The sequence below is a fragment of the Capsella rubella genome, unplaced genomic scaffold, assembly GCF_000375325.1.
Source record: "Capsella rubella cultivar Monte Gargano unplaced genomic scaffold, Caprub1_0 scaffold_5, whole genome shotgun sequence".
In the NCBI taxonomy this organism is placed as follows: domain Eukaryota; kingdom Viridiplantae; phylum Streptophyta; class Magnoliopsida; order Brassicales; family Brassicaceae; genus Capsella; species Capsella rubella.
The window spans coordinates 12,544,349-12,566,110 of NW_006238919.1; the positions used below are offsets into that span (position 1 = coordinate 12,544,349).

The window sequence follows — 21,762 nt, forward strand, 5'->3', positions numbered from 1 at the left end:
CACCTGAGTCCATCAATACTACAAAAGTCATTTGGGTGGAGCAACATCAGTTTTGAGGTCTACGCTAATCGATTACTAATGCACATGCATAATTCTTATGCTTTTTAATGTAAAAATATCAATATATTTCGCATTTCGAGTGTTTAGATAAAGTATATGTGATGCACGTAATAACGTCTGGGTTATATACTAATAGACTACTAGTACACAGTATAGTGTATGTAATTTGTATCTCAATACACAGTAAAATATTGACACAAATTAGACATAGTTTTTGGGATCTAGAAATTATTGGTATGCAGAACGAACGGAGACTTTGTCGGAGAAAGTAGTCATGCCTCGTTACACCGACTTTTATGACAATTCCCGAGTCGAGAGTTTCATACTCCGAGTCGTAAATCTAATAATATACTGTATATATATATTCGAATATTTCAGAACTAATTTTCCATTTATATATATTTTTGCATCAAACGTAAAGGATCTAATAATATGTCACATACTAACATATATGCAAATAATAAGTGAATGTGGTTTAATCAATGAGAGGAACAAAAAGAAAAGGGAAAATCACACGCGGGTCGGCTACTGTTAAACCATACCGGTCATAGTATTTGGCCCACGCCTTAATCAAACTGTCTCCCCCGTGAAAGCAAGCATCGCACTTACTTAGCTCCATGTGAATATATATGATGGATTAGCTTTCATGTAAGACAACATTATTACTTCTATAAAGCTAATAAAATCTTACTCATATTCGATAATTCAGTTTTAGATTCTTTTTTTTTATTTCTCATTTTAAATTGAAAGCGATTAATTTTCTTTTGTTTGATTATAGTTTGTCTTATTTACTTTTAATAAGTTTTATTTTTTTGTCGACAATGTAGATTTGGCACCTAATATTTTGTTAATTATAAGGTAATTCCAAAATTGTTGTATGTAGTTTGTAATTAGCCTAATCATTCCTTCACCGCTTATTTAACTATTCAATGGGGTTTGTTGGTATAGATGAAGAAAAAAGGAAAACAAATAACCGTAATTTAATCATTTGGTTAAACCGAATTAGATTCATCTAAATATCACCAGGGATGATGTAAAGTATATTGTAACTAATTATCTAATTTCGAATTATAATGTTACAACAGTATTAACGATGGTTAAAAATATAGAGAGAGAGAGAGAGAGGGATTGAAAGATAATAAAATGAAATAGAAGATTGTCGTTGACGTCCGACTTAAATACCGATGACCGCACGCACGAGTCCTTCACTTTTCCGTTACGAATCCTTTTTCTTAGCGGTTGATCCGCACGCGCCATATCCTCTCGTTATTAATTTCCTTTTTTTTTTTTTTTTAGCTTAGAACCCAAAGAAGGAGAAAAAGGAAGAGAAACAAATAGGAAACGAAACGGCCGAATCTTCACAAATTCCTTTATCTCATTTACAAACCAAAAAAAAAAAGGCTCAATCGCCGCCCTAAGCTCCCGGCGACACTCGGTGTAGATCTCGACAGCAGTGACGCCCCGATTTCTTCGTCTCCGGCGGTATATTACTTTTATCGTTTTATTTCTCTTCTCTATTTCTTTCTTCTATGTTTAGGTGGATTTTTTTTCGTTTGTTTGTTAATCAGTTTCTCTCATGATATCGATTACGTTTTTTTGCGATTCGCATTGCGTCTGTGTTTGATCAGATTCCGAAAAGTTCTGATTGATCCGATATAAATGTATTGTGATTGAAGAGATTTGGCGATTGAGGAGGTGAACGCAGCGGAACAAACGAGGAAGAGAGAGAGAGAGAGAGAGAGAGAGATGGATGATAGGGGAGGCTCGTTCGTAGCAGTGAGGCGGATTTCACAAGGTCTAGAACGGGGAAGCGTTTATCATTCTTCTTCTGGTAATATATATATCTTCCATCACTCTCACTCTCCTTTATTGTTTCTATCGTACGATTGCTTTACTCCTTTGTTTCCTTTTTTTTTTTTTTTTTTTGTGTGCGCTTCTCTTATGGAACAAACGCGTTTTCATATCTCTATCTCTCTCTCTCTCTCACTTTATCCACGTTTCCTCTTTCTCTTCGTTGGCGATTGCTTTTTTTTTTTTTTTTGAAATTGATTAGAGATTTGGTGTGGCAAATCTATCTATGTTGTTTCGCCGTTTGCTTTTGTTGCTCTTCTGATAGATTTTCCTGGAGTTGATTATTATTATTATGTGTGTGGATCTTCTTTGTAAGTGCTATTTTTAGTAATTCTATACGAATTTGCTCCTGTTTATGTTTTCAAAGAGGTATTCGAGTTCTATAGACAGTTGAGGTTTACTATATTCGCGCGTTAGCCTTTCATCTTTATATTCACTTTAGTTTCAATGCTTCCGTTTTGATTGTCAAAAAAAAATAAAGAAGAGGGAAGCCAAAGCTATAATGGATGTAAAACAGTTTTTATTGGGAATTAACTACTTTGAAAATTTTCTTCCTTCTGTCTTTGTGTAAGTTTTGATGCTTAAACGGCGTTGTTGTATGCTTCTCACGTTTCCTAGAGACATTTTAATATCATATTCTTCTCTTCTTTAACTCTATTATGTTTGACTAGTCATTATTCTCCATTTTTTTAATTATTGTAGCTGAAGTTGTTGCTGGATCGGCTGCATGGTTAGGCCGCGGCCTTTCCTGTGTTTGTGCTCAGGGAAGAGATAGTGATGCCCGTCCTTCATTTGATCTAACACCTGCTCAGGTATCTGTTTCTTCTTCACTGCATCATTCCATTATGATAACTTGTTTCTCCTCTCATATAAGTCGACTTCTGGGTTACTGATGTATTCAATAAGCTTATAACTTCTAACCTTATTTTCGGTCGTTGCAGGAGGAATGCCTGCAGAGGTTGCAGAACCGCATTGATGTTGCCTATGAAAGCTCAATACCTCAGCATCAGGTACACTTTTTTCCTTACGGATTGTTATTGTCATGACTGCTCAAAACAAATTAGTGCCAACTAAATAGATGGTAGCTGTTTCAAGTTTACCAACGCTTTAATTTTTACTTCATGCTAGCTTCATAAGTCACACTGTTCCTGCATTACATAAATATTGGCTGAAATGTAGGAAGCTCTGAAGGATCTTTGGAAACTTGCCTTCCCTGAAGAAGAGCTACACGGAATTGTATCTGAACAGTGGAAACAAATGGGTTGGCAGGGAAAAGATCCATCAACAGATTTTAGGTAATGTCCAGTCTCATCTCATTGTCATTATCCTTACGTTTTTCCTCTTCAATATTGACTCACGGCCCAACATCTCGCAGAGGTGGTGGTTTCATATCTCTTGAAAACTTGTTGTACTTCGCTAGGAAATTCCCGGTAAGCCTCTATAAAACTGTTATAAATGTTTCTCAAAACTGTATCTGTAGATTTTTTTTAATTTGTTACAGTCACATATGAAATTTTTACCTGGTAATGACATTGTAAAGTTTCGGTTCCACTTGTTTGTTTTCTGTAGAAATCCTTCCAGGACCTTTTGTGGAAACAGGTAGGGGATCGTTCTGTGTGGGAATACCCCTTTGCTGTCGCTGGCATTAATATTACATTCATGCTCATCCAGATGCTTGACCTAGAAGCAGGTATAGCCACATTTATTATTTCCATGAGTGCATAGATAGTCCTTTGCGAACTGCTGTTATATCCATTAGGCAGCAATATGGCAACGACTAGCTTAAATAGTGTGATCACTCATAGTTTTGAAATTCAAATTGGGTATTGCCTTAGGCTTATGTACTTATTTTGAGTACCCTATCTGATATACTCAGGTTCAACAACTTTTATCCTAGTTGTGTATACTAACAATAGATAGCCTTTAATATTACAGTGAAACCACGAAGTATTGTTGGGGAAACATTTCTGAGATTCCTTTCAGGTAAATTTCTGAATATATCTCATTACTCCTTCTCTCTGTCACGAGTTAGAATACTAAGTGTGTGTCCTACGACTTGTGTTGTATTGTAATGCAGTGAACGAATCTGCGTTTGACCTTCTTTATTGCATTGCCTTCAAGCTGATGGATCAGCAGTGGCTTTCCATGCGTGCGTCATACATGGAGTTTAATGTAAGTGTATTCTTTCACCTAATTTAGTGTAGCTAAAAGTTTCAGATTTGAAGAAACATGGGTATAACTTTGTCATATATTTGCCTTTCTTGGAGATTTTATCTTGGCCTTCACCAAATGAATTGTGGCTAAACTGATAATTGTGTGAATAACAGACTGTAATGAAATCTACAAGGCGGCAACTGGAGAGAGAGATTATGATTAAAGACATTACACGTCTTGAAGAGTTGCCATCATACAGTCTTCTCAGTCAATAGGAAATAGCTTACTAAAGACTACCTTGTAAGTAAAAAAATCTAACACCTCAAAAACACTATATCAATGCCTAAAACAACAACTGAGCAAACAAGCACAACGATGACAAGCCTAAAACAACAACTGAGCAAACAAGCAAAAAGAAGACAAGGCTTGTCTCTCTCTCCCTCTCTCGCTCTGTCTTTCTCTCTCTCATCACTTCATCTTCCTCCTGTTTTGGTTTCTGCGATTTTTCCTCTATATTAGTGTTGGTTTCAAGAAATATGGGACATTGGTTGTTATTTCTTTGAGACCAGGTTTAGATTTTGTTTTGTATGGGGTCTGGTTTCTAACTTGTGGTGCTTGCAAAACGTTGTTGGTTCTTGTTTGGGCTAATAATCATTTGGTAACATTGTCAGTACTCTGAAAACCCGAAATGGGCTCTTATGTAAAAGCTTTTCTTAACAAAATCTTAGTCTAAGCGACCACTATTAATCATGCTTTTAGTTCCTGTACTAATCTCAACATTTTGGACCAAAAACAAGTGCATTATGGGTTCTTTACAAAAAGTTAAACTTGTTAAGTTTAATTCCTTAGCACTAGGTTTAGCAAAATTATCTTCTACTTGTGATTTTTAAAAAAATTGTTTCCTCAGCAAAGGAAGGCAAAGAAAGACTTACTTGCCTAACACACTCCTTCCTAGCTTGGTTTGGTGGTTTCTCTTTGAAGTTCTCTTTGTTTAATTCATCCCTATTAAACCTTCTATGTTCTAAGTTTGCTTGATATGGATTCCTTATGAATTGACTCAGTTTTGCTCTTATCTTCAAATTTTTTTGTACTTTGTATTTGCAACTTTCGATTTTTTTTGTAAGCTCGGGAATAGCTACGAGAGACTAGTTTCAAGTAATCAAAAAAATAAAATATCGTTACACACAAATTAAAGAGCATGCATGTATGTATGTAGTGATGAAGTAGTTCCAAAAGACAGAGCGAGACCAAAAAGATATCGAGCAAAATAAAAATGCTCTGTTTCAACCCTTTGACTTAGGCCGTAACACCGTACATCAATATCATCGCGGCTCCAATTATTCCATAGCTCATGACTCCCTTAGACGCAGCGTTTGGTGGCGACGGAGACAGCGTAGGCGTCAATGGAGACGGTGGAGGAGTCAATGATTCGTCTGACTCCGGTGTGCCATTGGCCGGGGGAGATGCAGATGGAAGAGGCGAACCGGTTTTGGGCGGCGAGCGAGGGGAAAGCGGTGGAGAAGGTGGCGAAGAAGGGGTGGCTGGAGATGAAGCGGCGGCGAGGACGGGAACAGCGAGTTTCATGCCACCGAGGCAGTGACCAGAAGAAGGGCAAAGGAAGTGCATTGTTCCTACTGTTTTAAGATTGATCTTAGTGTTTCCATCGGCGAAGCTCTGTGTTGCTCCGCTACTGTCGCAGCCATCGTAGCCGGCTTTATCAACCACGGACACCGAGTGTGAAGGACCGTATATGAACTCTGAAAGAATTAGAATAAGTATCTTTGTTGTTAATTAGGGGAAAAATGTGTTTCTTGTAAAACAAGTAACATACGTGGAGTGAAAACAAAAAACAAGTATGTTATTCACCTAGAGTGTCACCAACTCTGAAAGTCTTTCCCGTGACCCAAGTCGTGTAATCGATGCCACTGGTCCATCCAGAAGTATCGCCAACCTTGAAAGTTACGGCAAAGACGGCAGGGACTGCGGCTAGGAGGAGGAGGAGGAGAGCGGCCGTTGCTGTAGATCCCATTGAGATATATAATGTAAAAGTTAGATAGTTGAACGAAAGAGAGACAGAGAGAGATGATGGAGAGAGTAAAATGGTGAGATGACTTTATATATTGAGAAAGGCTCTGAGGACGACTACTAAAGAGAGAGTTATAGTTAAAAAATGAAGAATGTTTGAAGAAGTCGTGGCTTGATCATCAATGCCAACTCAATTCATCAATTTCGTCAGCTATTAATTTTTATCTTTACTTTATAAAACTCATTGTTGTTATGTTTACCAATTCTTTCTTAACCTTTCATCTTCTTCTTTTTTTCGTAGTAAATGACGAACGATCCATGTGCAAATATTAGCTCACCTTTTTTATTTTAAGAAACATGTGCATAAGTGAAAAGTATGTATGTTCTCAACCAGTTTCACTTTGATCAAGTCATGAATTAGTAGTATGTTTGGAGATAATTTTTTGTTATATTTATAATAATATGAGAGCATCTATATAAGATCAAAAATGTATTTTACACTTTTCCGAATATATAAAAGAAGAAAACTTAACATGTTTAGAAGAATAAGGGAAATAAAAATGGCCACCACGTTCTCTATCTAATATCTTTTTAGAATATAGTAGTAGAGAGATTGTACACAGATTCGGGTACGGTGTGTGTGTTCCTGGCAAATACACTTTCTTAGATTTCTACGATCAAATTGTGTCAATGACAAAGCAAATAATCCCATAGAATATTAATCACTACTAATTATATTAATTATGACTCATGATACCATTTAGGTTCGAGTAAACATTGGCCACGGAGATTCGAGATTTAACATGATTTTTTCCGGTCCCAAAAAATTAGTTTTTAGGTCTCGAAAGCTTTTGAGATCACTTCTGAGCTATAAAAAAAAAAAATACTACTAATTATTAGTATTCGTTGACTTTAAAAAAAAAACAATAATAATAATTATTAAGAAAAGCCAATAATTTCTCTGGCCATTAATCTTCGAAATGTGCCTGTTTTATTATAAAAACGTGTGAAACCAAACATACCAGAGAAATTGTAAATGGTTGACATGTTTTTTTTAAACACTGAATCAATTCATTAATGAGAATGGTTGACATGTTTGTTTGTTCTTTTTGCAACAAACAAAACAATAACAATGTGAAACGAAAATATTTTCTAAACATATTTGAAAATTATAAATATTAATTTTTCTTTTCTTTTTGGAAATGTGAAACGAAAATATTTTCTTAAAAGAACGAATTTTTTCTTGTGTGTGTATGTGTGTGTTTATCATTAAACTTTGTTTTAAACAAACAATTATTTGTTGAGAAAAAAAAACAATGATTTAATTTTATGACCGGAAAAACAAATGATTGATGAGACTCCAAAGGGCTATAGAGCTGCCCAAGGCCGAAACTTGTTACTACAAAAAAAAGATGGGCTTACAATTCTTCGGCCCAAACACCGACATAATCCAAAGTTCCAAACTCAACGCGTTTAAGATGCCACCAAAAGATCTTTTTGTTTTATGACATTTTCATTTCACACATCACTTGGGGGAAAGAAGTGGCAGATTGGATTTTGGAACCAGCTCCCATCAACTTGAAACTGTCTCTCAATTGTCACCACTTATTTTATGTTCATTTACTTCTTTAATTCTTCTTCCATTGAATCTCACCACTTTCTCTCTCTCTATCTTCTTTTGTCTCTCCCCCCTGAGGCACAAGAAACCAAATCATCACTTTTTCTCATCTCATTGTTTTTGAGCCAAATACAGATAACATCATTCACCTTCGTATAACTCCAAAACCCATTAATATTTTTGAGTAACATCCCCAATGAACCTATACCAATACTAGTTTCATTTACACAGAACAAACAAATCAAAGATAATATATTCTTTTGATAACAAAAAAAAAGAGAGAGAGAGAAACCGTTAAGTTGTACCATAGAATAGTGTTATCAATAGCATATGATGATGACTCTTTTTTCTTCATAAAATATCCCAAAAGCAAAACATGCAACTAGTCATCCACCCTTCACAGATACCTTTCAATCCAACGTGGCCTATCCATAAGCAAATGGGAATTCTTTATTTGGACTAGTGATCTAACCATTCATTTATAGCTTTTATGTATATGAACACAAAGCAGGTAGTTTCCAAAACCGTATTCAAAGAGAAAAGTAGTAATGCTGACCTTTTTTTAAGACCAGGTTATCTAATCTTCATGGCTATATAAAAATGGGTTTGGCATGCTTGCTTACTATAACTTAGGACACGGTGGGATCAACACACATAACCTCAAGTACCAAAACAGATTCTTGAGAAACCAATGGAGGAAACAAATAAGAGTGTACTTGATGATTGCTTTACTACTGCCATGGCACTTACCGAGTCAGGTGTCCTTCGCGTGCCTACCCGTTACATTCTTCCACCTTCACAACGACCAATGCTCGGTTCAAGCAGTGGCACTGATACCATCACACTTCCTGTCATTGATCTCTCCCTCTTACACGATCCTTTGCTTAGACCCTGTGTAATCCATGAGATTGAAATGGCCTGCAAAGGATTTGGTTTTTTTCAGGTAATGGCTATACTCTTTTTGGCTACATACACATTACAAGTCATGTAACTCTGTTTCAAGCATTATTACTATCCCAAATGAATAAAAAGTTTGGTGCTTAAGTGTCTTATTCATGTGTCTACATTTCTCAGTTCATTAAATTCAGTCATGTGTTTCATTCCTCGGGTCACTAAGACCAGTCTGGACTGTACGTGTAGCATCTACCAGTCACACTGATATATGACTTTATGAGAAAGGCAGTTCTTGTCTTTTTGCATTTATATCATACTCAACAAAGTCCCTAATCAGAAAAAGAACAAAGTCCTTAGTTACTGTCTTTATTGACAATAAGAAAAATAGCCATGTGAAGATGCTTATCTTCTAACTTTATGAAGATGTCAGTATCTCGGTTTCATTAAAAACACACTACTCTATTGTATCATTTGCATTATTTCAGTACAGAACTCAGATTCAAACTTATGTATCTACAGATTATAAACCATGGAATATCATCATCGGTGGTGAAAGATGCACTAGATGCAGCTACAAGGTTCTTTGACTTACCTGTTGATGAGAAGATACTTCTGGGTTCTGATAATGTTCATACGCCAGTACGGTATGGCACCAGCTTTAACCATTCAAAGGACAAAGTTCATTACTGGAGAGATTTCATCAAACATTACTCCCATCCTCTCGCAAAGTGGATTGATTTGTGGCCGTCCAACCCTCCATGCTACAAGTAAGTAAACATATCTGGCCATCTTCACTGTCTGAATATTCTCCTTTGACGGGTATAAGCATCCAATTAGCAGCAATATGTATCAAAACATTGGGACTCAGAAATGATGTGATCTCCTAAAAATCTCCTTTCTTGTCAGGGAAAAAGTGGGGAAATACGCAGAAGCAACACATTTGCTGCATAAGCAACTAATTGAAGCTATCTCAGAAAGTCTAGGGCTGGAGAGAAAATACTTAGAGGAAGAAATTGAAGAAGGTTCGCAAGTCATGGCGGTGAACTGCTATCCAGCTTGTCCCGAACCTGATATTGCCTTGGGAATGCCACCACACTCGGACTTTGGCTCACTGACCATATTACTCCAGAGTAGCAAGGGGCTGCAGATAATGGACTGCAACAATAACTGGGTTTCTGTGCCATATATCGAAGGAGCACTGATAGTTCAGTTGGGTGATCAGGTGGAAGTCATGAGCAATGGCATATACAAGAGTGTGGTTCATCGTGTAACAGTGAACAAAGATTTCAAGCGGCTATCTTTTGCAAGTCTTCACAGTCTACCTCTGCATAAAAAAATAAGTCCAGCACCTCAGCTCGTCAATGAAAAGAAATCAGCTGCCTATGGAGAATTCAGCTTCAACGATTTTCTTGAATATATCTCTAGCAATGATATCACACAACAAAGATTCATTGATACACTCAGGAAGAACAATTTCTGAAGATGGTGTTAATGACTCTCACCCAAATCATACAATTCGACTCGGCTATTCCCATGTTGGATTATGCGGACCTAGGTTGCATGCATCTTGTTTATAATCTATGGCTTAATCTCACTAGATTATCACATAACAACATGAGCAAAATCCCTGCAAGTAAACTGCATTGTATATATCACATAAAAGCATACTTTGTTATCATATAAGTGTATCATTATTCTCCAAGAATGATGCTAAAGTACTCAAGCTAAATTCCAGGAATTTTCTTCTATCCGAGTCAGATTCATATTAGTTTCTCATCTAAGAGAAAGGTTTGATAATGGATCAAAACATCAAGGGCAAAGACGCAACCGAAAAAAGATAACAAGTATTGGAAGAAAAAGCAAGATAATAATATTTTGAGAACTTATTTCAGGTCAACAAAAAGACTAGAAATAGATATTCATTTTTTTTAGTAAAGGCTGAGTAAGAGCAGCACCACGTCCAATAACAAAAGCACCAAAGAGAACATAGGCAGGGTCTTACCTTCATCAATAAATTTTTAATAGAGTTACTAGTTTGATCCTTAGAGAAGGAACCTTCTGGACCACACCACAACAAACTAACCTTGTTTCATCATGCACTAACTCTACTACTTTTACTAGTCTAGTCTAGTCCTTTTGTCTAAAAAGGTGTCGTAACCTGTCCAACTATATCTCACATTACCAATCTTAATTGATTGACAAAGTAAAGTGACAAGAGTTCTGGTAGAAAGATCAGAAGTAGTATAATTGTTGATACAAGTTTATCAAATCTCACATAAATTTTAAGAGTAAAAGACAGTTATTCAAACTCTATTAAAACGAATTGTCCTGAAGCTTAACTAAGATAGTGAAACAGCCAACAAAGCAAAAACCAGTTTTGGAAACAAACTGCATCAACCAGATAAGATAATGTATGGGATTTGAACAATTACCATCATTAACAGCTTGAATTCTCAATCTTCACAATCCGTACAATACATGGAAGCAAACATGTTTCCAAACCAGCCAACGTATCCTGTAAATCAAACAAAAACCTGTAAAATTTCTCGAATGAAAGAGCAAAGAAGCTCGATTTTATGGGAAAGTCGCATTACTGAATCGAAATAACTACTTACACTCACGGCGTCCATAGCCTCTTTAGTCCCGTCGGCAGATTCCCGGTAAAATTTAACTCCGTCACCGCAATGTCTTTTTATTGCGACTCTTTTTCTTATTTACCTTTTTTATAGCAATTTTTTAAAACTTTACTTATTGTGGCTGTAATTATTGAATTGAACATAACCACCCAATTTTCGTTGTATCAGGAATACCAGTTTTGATTAAAAAGGGTGAATTAAGCAAACAATACTAAATTTGGATGAAATCAGAAGAAAATTGTAATATATTGGACCGTTTTAGATATTAGAAGAAACTACAATAAGATATAATGCAAAAAAAAACGTGGCGAAAAGAAAAAAAGAGAGAGAAAAAAGGGGTCTGCTTCTTCTTCATCGCCGTCTCTGTGCGGCCGGCCGAGAGTGCTTATCTTCCTCTTCTAAACATGTCGGAGGAAGAGGTAGCGATGGAAGTAGAAGCTGTAGAAGCAGTTTACAGCGAAGACTGCTTCATATTGAATTCATATCCTCCTCATCTTCACCTCCATATCAAACCCCGTACCGCCGAGATCTCTTCTCAGCAGGTTTTTTTCTCCGTTTTCTTCTGCTTTTTTCTTAGGAATCGCGAACCGTCTGAGAACCCATAATTTTTACACATTGAGATTGTTTGATTAGGTTGCGGCTTTTTTTCTTAGATTAGGCGATCGTTCGTATCAATAGTTCGAAGTTAACATGGTTTTTTTTTGGTTCTGCAGTTTGTGGAAGCGGTTCTGAGAATCCAAGCAGGTTCTAAGGTAGATTTGGTATCGATCTCATTGTCCTGGAGCTTTTTTTGGAGAACCATTGAGCTTAAGTATTATCTTTTGTTGTAACAGTACCCAGATGAACCACCTCGAATTAGTCTGATTGAATCCAAGGGTCTTGATGAGCAAAGGCAAAAGCATTTGATTGGCATAGTTCAAGAGAGAGCTTCTGAATTATCATCATCTTTAATGCTAGTAGAACTTTGTGAGGTACGAGCTCTCTATATTTTCTTATATACTAATGTGCCGTATCATTGCACCATGCTACTGTAACAATCTCAGTCTTTTTACTTCATTTTCTTGATGAGAAATAAACGATTAGTAGATTTAACGTTATGAAAAGGAAATAAGTCGTATGTAGAATAAGAAAAGACCTAAGTTTGTTGAATCACAAGCAGACAATGTCGTTAAGATTAGAATCTCATGTAGTGTACTAAACATATATGTTTCTAGGAAGCAGTTGAGAGGCTCACGATTATGAATCACCCAGATGGAGATTGTCCACTGTGTCTGTATCCATTATTCCCTGAGGATGAAGGGAGTAAACAAATGCCATTTATGAAGCTGATGTCTTGTTTTCATTGTTTTCACTGGTGAAGAATAGTTAGCCTCTCTTTTCATTCTTAGTTTGGGATTATTTTCTGGTGTTTAAGGTGCCTAATTGTTCTTTATTGATTTCAAGTGATCAGTGAGTGCATCATTAGGTGGTGGAATTGGCTTCATGCACAGAAAGATGCTGATTCGGAATCTGGTGATGCTTCACACACGCGAAGAGGCTCAACTGCTGAACAAGGTCTGTATCGTAAGGTCTTTTTTTTTCTAACGGAAAACTGAAAAAGATAGTGGTTCTCCGAAAGAAAGCTTTACAAAATAAGCTAAAGAAATAGGTATTGCAGGTAATTCTGGATCAGCAGATGAAAGCTTGGGAAACTGTCCGGTGTGCCGCAAAATATTTCATGCGAGTGATATTGAACATGTTCTTGACTTAGTTGGTACTCAATCACCTCAACCGGTGAGCCGTCAACATCAGATAATTTCTGCTTGTTTGTATTGATTGGACCTTTAATCCACAATTCAAGATTCAACTTTTGTTCTTTTTTCTATCGACTACATCAGCTTACATGCTTTGAACCAAACAGGATTCTGGTTTGATACAAGGTGAGGAAGAAGATCCGCTGCTCCAGTCAGATTCAGAGAACATCAGAAGAGAGCGATTTGAGTCTATTCTAAAGACACAGGAAGAAAAAGGAGGTTTGGTTCAGCCTAAGAAAAACATATCGGTTGTGCCTGGTATGTATCTTCCTCCGCCAACCCCTGCATCATCATCTCCAAACAAAGAAGAAGAAGCTGGTCAAAGCCAAGAACAAGGAGAAGAAGAACCCAAAGAAGCTGAATCAGAGACAAACTCTAGCAGCTCAGCCAACAGAAGAGGCCGAGGCAGAGGGAGAGGCCGAGGCCGTGGACATAATCCCAACAGAAGGAAACAGACTTTGCAAGATCCAAGAAAACCGATGAGGCAATGGGTGCAGAGAGCAAGAGAAGGTGACAACTAATATATTATTCGAATCTTGTATGATACATCAAACCCAGACTCAAACACAAGAGTATACTATATTAACTGGCGGGCGAAATAATATATTCGGCAAAATATCTCTATTTTACCAACTTGTAAGTTTGTATGAGCATGATGTATTTGTTTTTGACAAATTTAGCTGTAGAAAATACAAACCGCACGCAGTGTAAGAAGAAGAAGAAGTAAAGGTGTCGTCTCATAATTGGGCCTCAATGGCCATTGGGCTTGAGCTTAATATCTTACTAAGTGGTCATAGTTCATACCATAAGTCCATAATACACCGTACATATATTAACCGGTTTATGATCAGAGTGAGGAGGACGCACAGTTTAGCTTAACCGGTTTATGATCTGAGTCTTTCACTCGAATTCAATATCGCCGGCAATAGCTCAACCAAAAAAAAAATATCGCCGGCAATAGTGCTCATCTGTTCGATGTCCTCTCCGTCTGCGGTCGCCGATCTCTTGAACGTGCTTGCCTACCGGCTTCAGAGCAGAAATCAATTGTTGGGAGAAGAACTTGAAGAGTCTACTTCATCTATGGGACTAGCTATCTCGGAGCTAAACCGATCTCTGACTATGGACATCGGCGCCGAGGAGTCTGGGGTTAAGGTTATGGACGCAGCATTATCTCTAATGTGCTTCAAGGCACCTCAGGTTAGTGTTTTGAACTCTGGAATTTTGCATTGTTTCGAGATATATGCGTGATTTTCTCATTCAAATTTCTTCCTCAGGTATTTGATTCGGCGATTGAGTATCTGGTGCGAACCATTGTTTGCGCCTTATCATCTTCAAGAAACTGTAAAGTACTTAGGGATCGAAACGAGGAAACGTTACAGTTTGGGAGCTCCTATTTACCTCGCTGCTCTGAAGAATTGATCGAAATCTCTAAGGATATTATTGATAAATTGGGATCAAACGGTGAGTTTTGATTTGGTATTTCCTAGTGTTACCTTAAGCTTTTAATCTTTTCTTCTTTCGTATCTTCTCTGACTTGGAACTGTTTATAGGAAAGTTGGCTAAACAATTGTTCCAAGCTGTTGTAAGATCGGCATCCTCAACATCATGCAGCGTGCATAGAATGTTAGAGGATGGAAGAAATAGGGCTGTATCAAAGCTTCTTGCTTTCTTACCGAGAGAATCATCTACAGATAACCACGAGATACCTCTGAGGTTTGACCTCTTGTACTGTTTTTATTTATTTATTCCAAGCTGTGTCTTAGTCTGCATTTTTCATATTAGTCTATAGAACTTGTGAAACTGAAGCCACAGCTTCTGAGATGTTTCCTCTCTTGTTTCAGAGAAAGGTAGACCGGTCTGACACTTTTTGATAATCAGGATCCTGTTCTGGTATCAAGATCCATCGTCTTTGAAGGAACATGTTTCCGGAATCTTGAAAGATGTGGTGGAAAGGCCTTTCCTTTGTCTAAAGAAGGAGCTTTTCGAGAGGGCAGAGTGGCGCGATATTGTCAGCTGTTTAGTGCTATCTCCTACTATGTTTATCAACACCAGAGCCCTCTTACATAAATGGCTTTTGCTTACGTGAGTTCTCATCCTATTCATGTCTCAAATATCTACAACAGTAGATGCATGTAACCTGATACTATATCATTTATAGCTTTCCATCTGTCTTGCTTTCTGATGCAATTTCATTCTTAACGCCAGGGGACTTGCTTCTGTCTTTGAAGTACTTGCTGGTTTGGTCTCTGCAATAATGGACACAATTTCAAGACCATCGATGTGGGGTATACCAATGGAATTAGCTTCCATGTTGCCATTCTCTGATGCATACTTTCCTTTCCAGTGTCAGTTTCTGAGAATCTTGACTGGTCCTCTCACATCCAAGTCCCTCCTAATGTTAGCTCATACTGTCAGTAAATCATCTGCTGCTCCTGGGCAACAACGACAGAATACTAATTGTAAGCCTACTCCAATCAAAGTTCAAGCATTAGATGACAAAACCGAATGGTAACTTTACATGAAATACAAATTGATTCCTTCATGTTTGATTGATTTATACATACATGCATGTGAGTGGTTTTTGAACGATGTTGTATCTTCTGGCAGGGCTTTGGCTATCAACTTCCCCGATTGGTTTTATTTTGCTTCTGCTATGCTCTTCTCAGAAGGGAATTCAGTGGAATCTATCCACCATAGATACACTTCAAAAGTGGCTGATAGTAAACAACCATGTGATGTGGAAGATCTCTCCATTGCTGCGGCTACATACATTTCTTGGTTTCTAAATCCTGGAAGTGGAACCGTTCAAGAATCACTAAGTAAGTCTCTCATTAGAGTCTCAGAGATATGTATCAGCAAAAGTTGTGGGTCAGAAGCACATCGTAGTGAGACTATAACTGGCAAGCGAAAGAAACCAGATAGGCTTGTTTCTGGAAAAATAAAGGCTTCCAGTATTCTGGAAGACTTATTGAGAGAATTTGAAAACCAAATCATCAATTCAGTTTCTTATGAATTTGATTCTCGGAAAACACATCCAGCTTTCAACTCTGGCCTCCAGAACAATTTGTTGGTAAGAAGAGTGGTGGTTGGTGTACTGTTTGGTTCTCCATTTTCAGTAACAGATGAGGAGTATGAACTGGTACTGCACTATGCTGCATCTGGGAAAATTATTTCCTTTAAGAAATCACGAAATACCGGATTCAAACAAGGAAAGGGATTCTCTAGAACATCTGCTTTACTGTCGGATGAAATGACCAAGGAAGAGGCTATTGAAGGCACACTTCTTGTTTTCAAAATAACAGACACTTTTGAGAGTATTTGTGTATCAAGTTTTGAAGGTGAAGAGGACTCCGAGGAGTTTATTAACTATTTTAAGCTAAGATCCAGCAAGTACTTGGTCAAATGCATCGACCGCCTGCTTCAACTTTACTGTAAAGAAGATGGAGATTTTATACTAAGTGACATTAATATCAGACTAGTAAAGTGGACAGTAAAAGGAAGAGAAGTTCCGAATTTCAACAAAGATCTTAATGATATTGCTGCTAAATTGGCCTGCAAATTCTCCCCCACGTAACTGCCTCCCTTTTGCATGACTTGTGTCATCAATCATCATATTTTGTCGAACACATAATTTTGGGAAATTGGTGATCTCAGATATGAAATGTTTAAAGCTCTCACCTGACTGGGAGGAAGATAATATTGGTAATCAGGTAACTGGAATTTAATGCCTTCTTTGGTTATTTTCTAGAGCAGTAGCACAATTATAAGTGACAAGATTATTTAGGCTTCAAAGTAGCAGCACTCTTAGATAAAATTTAAGTTGGGTGTTTGAATGTCTCTGGTATCGTGAAATGGTTAGCTATAAGCTGGGTGTTTGAATGTCTCTGGTATCTAGTGCACTAAATTTTGTAGAACTTAAAGTTTTAAGTTGGCAGTCGTATCTAAGGGACCTTTACTCTTTTTGCACATGGATGATGATGACTTATGACCTGTGTTTATTTCTTACTGTTAAATTTTCTGTGATCATACTAACATATCTACTATTACATTTTATATTTCAGATCCGCACCTAAAATGATTTGATCTGCCTGGAGTGAACCAGACAATTTTGGAAAATTTAATGGTAAGCCTTGGAACCACTTGATGCCGTTGCCATGCTCTCTTAATATTATTTGACAACCAGAATACAATAATAAGCTTTTCAACAGTTTTAACCGGATTCTCTTCTGAAAGGGACAATGTAGACTCATTATCATGATTTTCTCTTGGCTAGATATGTGCAACAACATAATGATGCCATCACTGTTGGCCACAGTTCCTTGTGCTAGCCAGGGCATCTGAGGTTCGTCATCCCATGGCCATGAGAGTTGCAAAAGGAGTGTGATCGAGAGAAGTGAGCAGTGAGCACAAGTACTTGGGTTTTGCTGTTAGGCTTTTTAATTATGTTGTAAAATATTTTTATTGAATATTTTGTATGGACTATGGAGATGGAAGCCAGCCAGAAGGTCTGGCTTTCAGATGGAAAGAGTGAAGTAATTCGATATATTTATTTTTCCAGTTTTTTTTGTTTGTTTGTCTCTTCCGATGTGTGGGATCTTTTATCCTCAAGCAGAGGGGGGGACATGGGAGAGATTCTGTCTATTAGGTTCTGGGAGGGACACAAGGTAAGAAGAAGACACCTATAGAAGATCCGGTAAAATCCTGATTTCAACAAAACCATGTGGTTTCACTTTCAGACAAGAAATGAGGAGTTGTCTGATGCGAACTCGAGAGGGAATCCGATGGAGACAGACCCCACCCACTTGGAATTGAAGATCATGGCTATTCAAATCAAAGCTTTTTTAGTATATTCTCACCGGATATTTTTACCTACTCCCTAGTTTCTTGCTTACAGTTTTCCTTCATCTTTCACTCTTTTACTTTTCACTTCGCCAAGCACAGTAAATAAACCACAAAATCTAGAAAGCAACCAATTTCGTTTTTCTAGATTCTAGTTACCAAAACCATAGTCGATATTTATCACATCCTGACTAGATAAGAACATGTTAACTTAAGAGGTTTAATACTTCCAGAATCAAAGCGACACCCTCAGTTTCAAAACTTTCGTTTATTTACATTCTCCTTTATGATAATTAAAAAAAACGTGTTCAACACTTGTTTGGGGAAAAGGGAGTAACACAATAACCATAATCAAGGACAAAAGACGAGAGAGCCATACGAAATATTTTAAGAGTTGAAGCTTTGTTATAGTTAACATAACTCTGTGTAAGAATATCAATAAATATGTGTGAATATAATATAATGTCTATTTGATAGAGTATGAGCGAGTGCATACCGTTTGGAGAGACTCCATGAACAAAGCAGAAAAACTTGTTAAAGATTGGAACACACCAGGCAACCCTGTCTGCAGATTATTTAAAGTCATGGCTCTTGTCACTTCTATTGCCTTTGAGTATTTCACCATCTCTTCCTCAACTCTTCGTTGGCAAACCGCAAGCTCTGACTTTTTATCGCTTAGTGGGTCTCGAGCATCTAACATGTGTTGGTTATCAGGTCCTGAATCTGGTAAACCGACACCGACCATTGAATATGACTGGTAATATTTCCTCTCTAGGTTTCTAAGCGAAGAAGCTTTCTTCTCGAGATCTTTTGATGCTGATTCTGTTCTTTTCTTTATCTTGTGTTCATCAGCTTGTTTCACGGAAATCACATGCACAACATTGATGAAACTCTTGATTGCTTCGGATGCGACTGTATCGGGAACACGATCTAGAGCGAGTTTCCACTCATCGCAGAAGGCGTATGCATCAAGTGGCTCTTTGTGATTACTATTGGCGTCTTCTTGGCAAACTGGGAGAAGGGTTAGCTTGAACCAGGTGTGGACCGAGTGTATGAAGTCACGTTGGAATTTAATTAGACGACTGAAATTGGTGTGCCAAGAAGAGACAGCTGATTCCAAGTCACGTGTTGCTTGTCGGTGTAGCTCAGAGGTTGATTCACCTTTCCCTGATCTGTTAATGAGCCCCCGGACTTGCTCCACAATGCTGTTCTGAGTCTCATGGTATTGATGCATAGATTTCCACATGTACATAAAGCTGCATCAGGTGAAAAACACATAGATTAATGCCTCCTACAGTATATTGCTTCTTATAGTTGACTGCCTCTTAACTATGATGAGATATATTACCAAATTCAGTAACTTACTATCGATAAGTTATGAAACTTAAAAAGCTAAGAATTAAACTGTAATAAAAGATAAGAAAATAAGTTATGAAACTTAAAAAGCTAAGAATTAAACTGTAATAAAAGATAAGAAAATAAGTTATGAAACTTAAAAAGCTAAGAATTAAACTGTAACAATAGATAAGAGGTAAGAGACCTTTTCTGTCTCACTCTAAACATGTCAAGGACCACAGAATTCTAAAACGCATGGGCTCATTTTGTTCACCTACTTATTGAGACCACAAGATTCTTCTAAAGATATGAAAAGTAGGTGGAAATAAATTTAAGACAGCAAATGGGTAAGTAATGATTGCTTGCCAAAAATGTCAAATTCAAGAAAACTGTTGGATGACAAGATGACATCAAGCAACTGGTGATTTAGTTATATAGAAAAATTACCCATGACAGAGCTCAACGAGTTGTGGAACAAGGTCGGTATCACGAAGACGGATTATGGCAGTAGATGTGGTTGTAACAGCTTGAGAAGTAACAATTATCAATGACTGTAACCTCGTTATAGAGGCCTTTGTCTTGTTTAGCTTAGCTTCATCCTCCCCTTTATACTCTTGGCTTTGAAGTTGTGATAACTTCTTCTCATGTTCAATCTTGAATCCTTCTCTAGCCTGGAAAACAAAAACATCAGCTACCAACACTTAAGCGGTAATATTTATCAAAAGTAAAAAACCTACAAAGGCTTTGATTTGACAAACTGTAAAAGACCTTAATTTCTTCATAGAGCTTCTTCTCCCATGCCAAGAGACGGTCAAGAGTGGAACAAAGGCTCTTAGAACTGCTGGGTTGATCCAGCGCCGTCGTGTCTAGCCTGTACTTGACTGCCAATGGTGGCTTCGATGTCCATGTTGAGCTCAAGTTGCTTAATATGCTACTCGAATGAATCACCGTTTCTGATAAACAAAAATCACAATGTCACACACTCAATTTCCATCAAAGCATGGATAATAACAAGCTATTAAAGCAAGAAAACAGAGAAGAACAATAGAACTCACTCTTCAACTGGCTGAAACTGCGATCGAGCTCAGCTCGGCCGAGCTCAAGCATCTGAGACACTTGATCGCCAGCCGAGGCCGCTTTGTCAAAATTCTCCTTAATCGCATCCACGATTTCTTTCAAATCCCTATGCCTTACCACCATCTTCATGTCAGTGATCTCTCCTCCGCCTCTATAGCTACCAGGAGACATCGTCGCATCATCTGCTTTGTCATATTTTCCTTGTTCAGCGCCGCCGTATTCTCGCGGCATTGGCGAAGGTTGCTGATGATGCGGTCTCATCGAATTAGTTCTCACCGTAGATCCAAGGTCGGAGCGTGTCCCGATTTCAGAAATTGACTCTCTATCGTCATCTTCTTCTTCCTCGGAACTCGTGGTGCTGTAATGATCGTGATCCTCCCATTCACTACAATGTACTTCTTCTCTCTCTGTCTCCGTCTCCTCCTCAACCGCATTGCTCATTGATTCGAACTGCTTCTGCTTTTGCTTACTCGTGTCGAAGAAATCATACTCTGACCTCTCTGTTTCAGTATCCTCATGGTTATAGCGATGATCGGAGTTCTGTTTCTTCTCTTGAGCCTTCCGATTGAAGAATTCGGAATCTGGAGGAGAAGGAGGGTAGAAATTTTCCCAGTTCCAGACGGAGGAGGCATGAGAAGGAGTAGCGGAGTAAGTAGAGTTCTGATAAGCTCCGGGATAAAAATTGGGCATGAAATTGGATCTCTCGCTTCTCGGAGAAGACGAAGGACTAGACTCCGAGAGTATATGAGGCAGCTTAGGTTTGGGTGGCTGTTTCCTTCGTCGATTTGAAGAGACGGAACTGACTGAAGACTGCTTGGTACTAGCAACAGAGGGAGACATTGGAGGAGGCGACGGAGGAAAACGTGGAGGGACTAATTTAGCCGGAGATTGTTCAGAAAGAGGAGGTGGAGGAGGATGGAGGAAAACCGCCGGAGTCTGATCCGAAACAGAAAGAGGCTCACCGGCGGCGAATGAGGAGAGAGCAGATCCAGTGAAACGAAGGGAGCGGCAGTAATCGGCGTGAGCGGCGGCGAGATGATGACGAGCGAAGACAGCTTCTTTCATCAGACGGCGGCGATCCTTACACCGGCGTACAGAATCTTCGTTATCGAGCTTGGAGGCTGCACATCCCATGGCTTGTTTGTTTCTTCTTCTCCTTCAGGTATCTTCTTTATGGTTACGGTGGCGCGTGAAGCTCACGTCGGCTCTGCATATTTTTCACAAATAATCAATGAATCATGGAGAAAAGGGAAAAAAGTTATATAGCTGTTTCCAAAGTTTCCACTTAATACTAATACTACACTAGCTACTCTACTACTACACTGTACTCTTTTTTTCTCATATTTATCATGAAATATAAAAAACATAACCGACAAACAAAAATAAAAATAAAAATAAAAACCCTGGACAAATCTTTACCTTTCGGTTTGATTTTTTTTTTCGTTAGTTAAAAATATTAAAACTTTATAATAAAATATGT

The 21,762-nt window shown here is 37.9% G+C and overlaps 6 protein-coding genes and 2 long non-coding RNA genes across 10 annotated transcripts; 4 read left to right on the forward strand and 4 right to left on the reverse strand.

Annotated features, from left to right (window-relative positions):
- The first annotated feature begins 1,334 nt into the window (after nucleotides 1–1,334).
- Nucleotides 1,335–4,738, forward strand: LOC17885263 (ELMO domain-containing protein A). 3 transcript variants are annotated; one of them, XM_023782735.1, is made up of 10 exons: nucleotides 1,335–1,542; nucleotides 1,689–1,891; nucleotides 2,614–2,723; nucleotides 2,853–2,921; nucleotides 3,091–3,206; nucleotides 3,287–3,341; nucleotides 3,481–3,601; nucleotides 3,847–3,894; nucleotides 3,989–4,083; nucleotides 4,239–4,738. In XM_023782735.1, exons 2-10 carry the CDS (start codon nucleotides 1,807–1,809, stop codon nucleotides 4,338–4,340), a joined length of 801 nt encoding a protein of 266 aa, XP_023638503.1. In that variant the 5' UTR covers nucleotides 1,335–1,542; nucleotides 1,689–1,806; the 3' UTR covers nucleotides 4,341–4,738. The 3 variants fall into 3 exon arrangements, with proteins under 3 accessions (XP_023638503.1, XP_006291683.1, XP_023638504.1); XM_006291621.2 differs by having other exon boundaries at nucleotides 1,737–1,891; XM_023782736.1 differs by lacking the exons at nucleotides 1,335–1,542; nucleotides 1,689–1,891 and adding an exon at nucleotides 1,959–2,222.
- On the reverse strand, nucleotides 4,647–6,298 carry LOC17885403 (uclacyanin-3). Its single transcript, XM_006292105.2, has 2 exons — nucleotides 5,932–6,298; nucleotides 4,647–5,822 (listed from the first exon to the last, which is right to left on the reverse strand). The coding sequence occupies exons 1-2, from the start codon at nucleotides 6,092–6,094 to the stop codon at nucleotides 5,362–5,364; spliced, it is 624 nt and encodes a 207-aa protein (XP_006292167.1). The 5' UTR covers nucleotides 6,095–6,298; the 3' UTR covers nucleotides 4,647–5,361.
- Nucleotides 6,299–7,407: 1,109 nt separating this feature from the next.
- LOC111830549 lies at nucleotides 7,408–8,548 on the reverse strand. Its single transcript, XR_002833964.1, has 4 exons — nucleotides 8,459–8,548; nucleotides 8,265–8,367; nucleotides 8,014–8,133; nucleotides 7,408–7,781 (listed from the first exon to the last, which is right to left on the reverse strand). It is a non-coding gene; the product is annotated as an uncharacterized LOC111830549 (long non-coding RNA).
- Nucleotides 8,284–10,092, forward strand: LOC17886664 (flavanone 3-dioxygenase 3). The gene is made up of 3 exons (XM_023782948.1): nucleotides 8,284–8,651; nucleotides 9,122–9,369; nucleotides 9,509–10,092. The coding sequence occupies exons 1-3, from the start codon at nucleotides 8,400–8,402 to the stop codon at nucleotides 10,080–10,082; spliced, it is 1,074 nt and encodes a 357-aa protein (XP_023638716.1). The 5' UTR covers nucleotides 8,284–8,399; the 3' UTR covers nucleotides 10,083–10,092.
- On the reverse strand, nucleotides 9,851–11,274 carry LOC17886057. The gene is made up of 3 exons (XR_002833963.1): nucleotides 11,218–11,274; nucleotides 11,035–11,117; nucleotides 9,851–9,926 (listed from the first exon to the last, which is right to left on the reverse strand). It is a non-coding gene; the product is annotated as an uncharacterized LOC17886057 (long non-coding RNA).
- A 278-nt stretch (nucleotides 11,275–11,552) lies between these two features.
- Nucleotides 11,553–13,706, forward strand: LOC17886654 (E3 ubiquitin-protein ligase RNF25). Its single transcript, XM_023782497.1, has 7 exons — nucleotides 11,553–11,780; nucleotides 11,952–11,990; nucleotides 12,072–12,209; nucleotides 12,453–12,592; nucleotides 12,689–12,792; nucleotides 12,896–13,011; nucleotides 13,139–13,706. Exons 1-7 carry the CDS (start codon nucleotides 11,643–11,645, stop codon nucleotides 13,550–13,552), a joined length of 1,089 nt encoding a protein of 362 aa, XP_023638265.1. The 5' UTR covers nucleotides 11,553–11,642; the 3' UTR covers nucleotides 13,553–13,706.
- Nucleotides 13,707–13,877: 171 nt separating this feature from the next.
- LOC17885408 lies at nucleotides 13,878–17,591 on the forward strand. The gene is made up of 8 exons (XM_006292208.2): nucleotides 13,878–14,228; nucleotides 14,306–14,492; nucleotides 14,582–14,744; nucleotides 14,910–15,113; nucleotides 15,237–15,539; nucleotides 15,639–16,741; nucleotides 17,093–17,154; nucleotides 17,305–17,591. The coding sequence occupies exons 1-6, from the start codon at nucleotides 14,007–14,009 to the stop codon at nucleotides 16,603–16,605; spliced, it is 2,046 nt and encodes a 681-aa protein (XP_006292270.1). The 5' UTR covers nucleotides 13,878–14,006; the 3' UTR covers nucleotides 16,606–16,741; nucleotides 17,093–17,154; nucleotides 17,305–17,591.
- A 627-nt stretch (nucleotides 17,592–18,218) lies between these two features.
- LOC17885500 (nitrate regulatory gene2 protein) lies at nucleotides 18,219–21,589 on the reverse strand. The gene is made up of 4 exons (XM_006290558.2): nucleotides 20,261–21,589; nucleotides 19,974–20,158; nucleotides 19,653–19,876; nucleotides 18,219–19,126 (listed from the first exon to the last, which is right to left on the reverse strand). The coding sequence occupies exons 1-4, from the start codon at nucleotides 21,414–21,416 to the stop codon at nucleotides 18,337–18,339; spliced, it is 2,355 nt and encodes a 784-aa protein (XP_006290620.1). The 5' UTR covers nucleotides 21,417–21,589; the 3' UTR covers nucleotides 18,219–18,336.
- Between the last annotated feature and the right edge of the window lie 173 nt (nucleotides 21,590–21,762).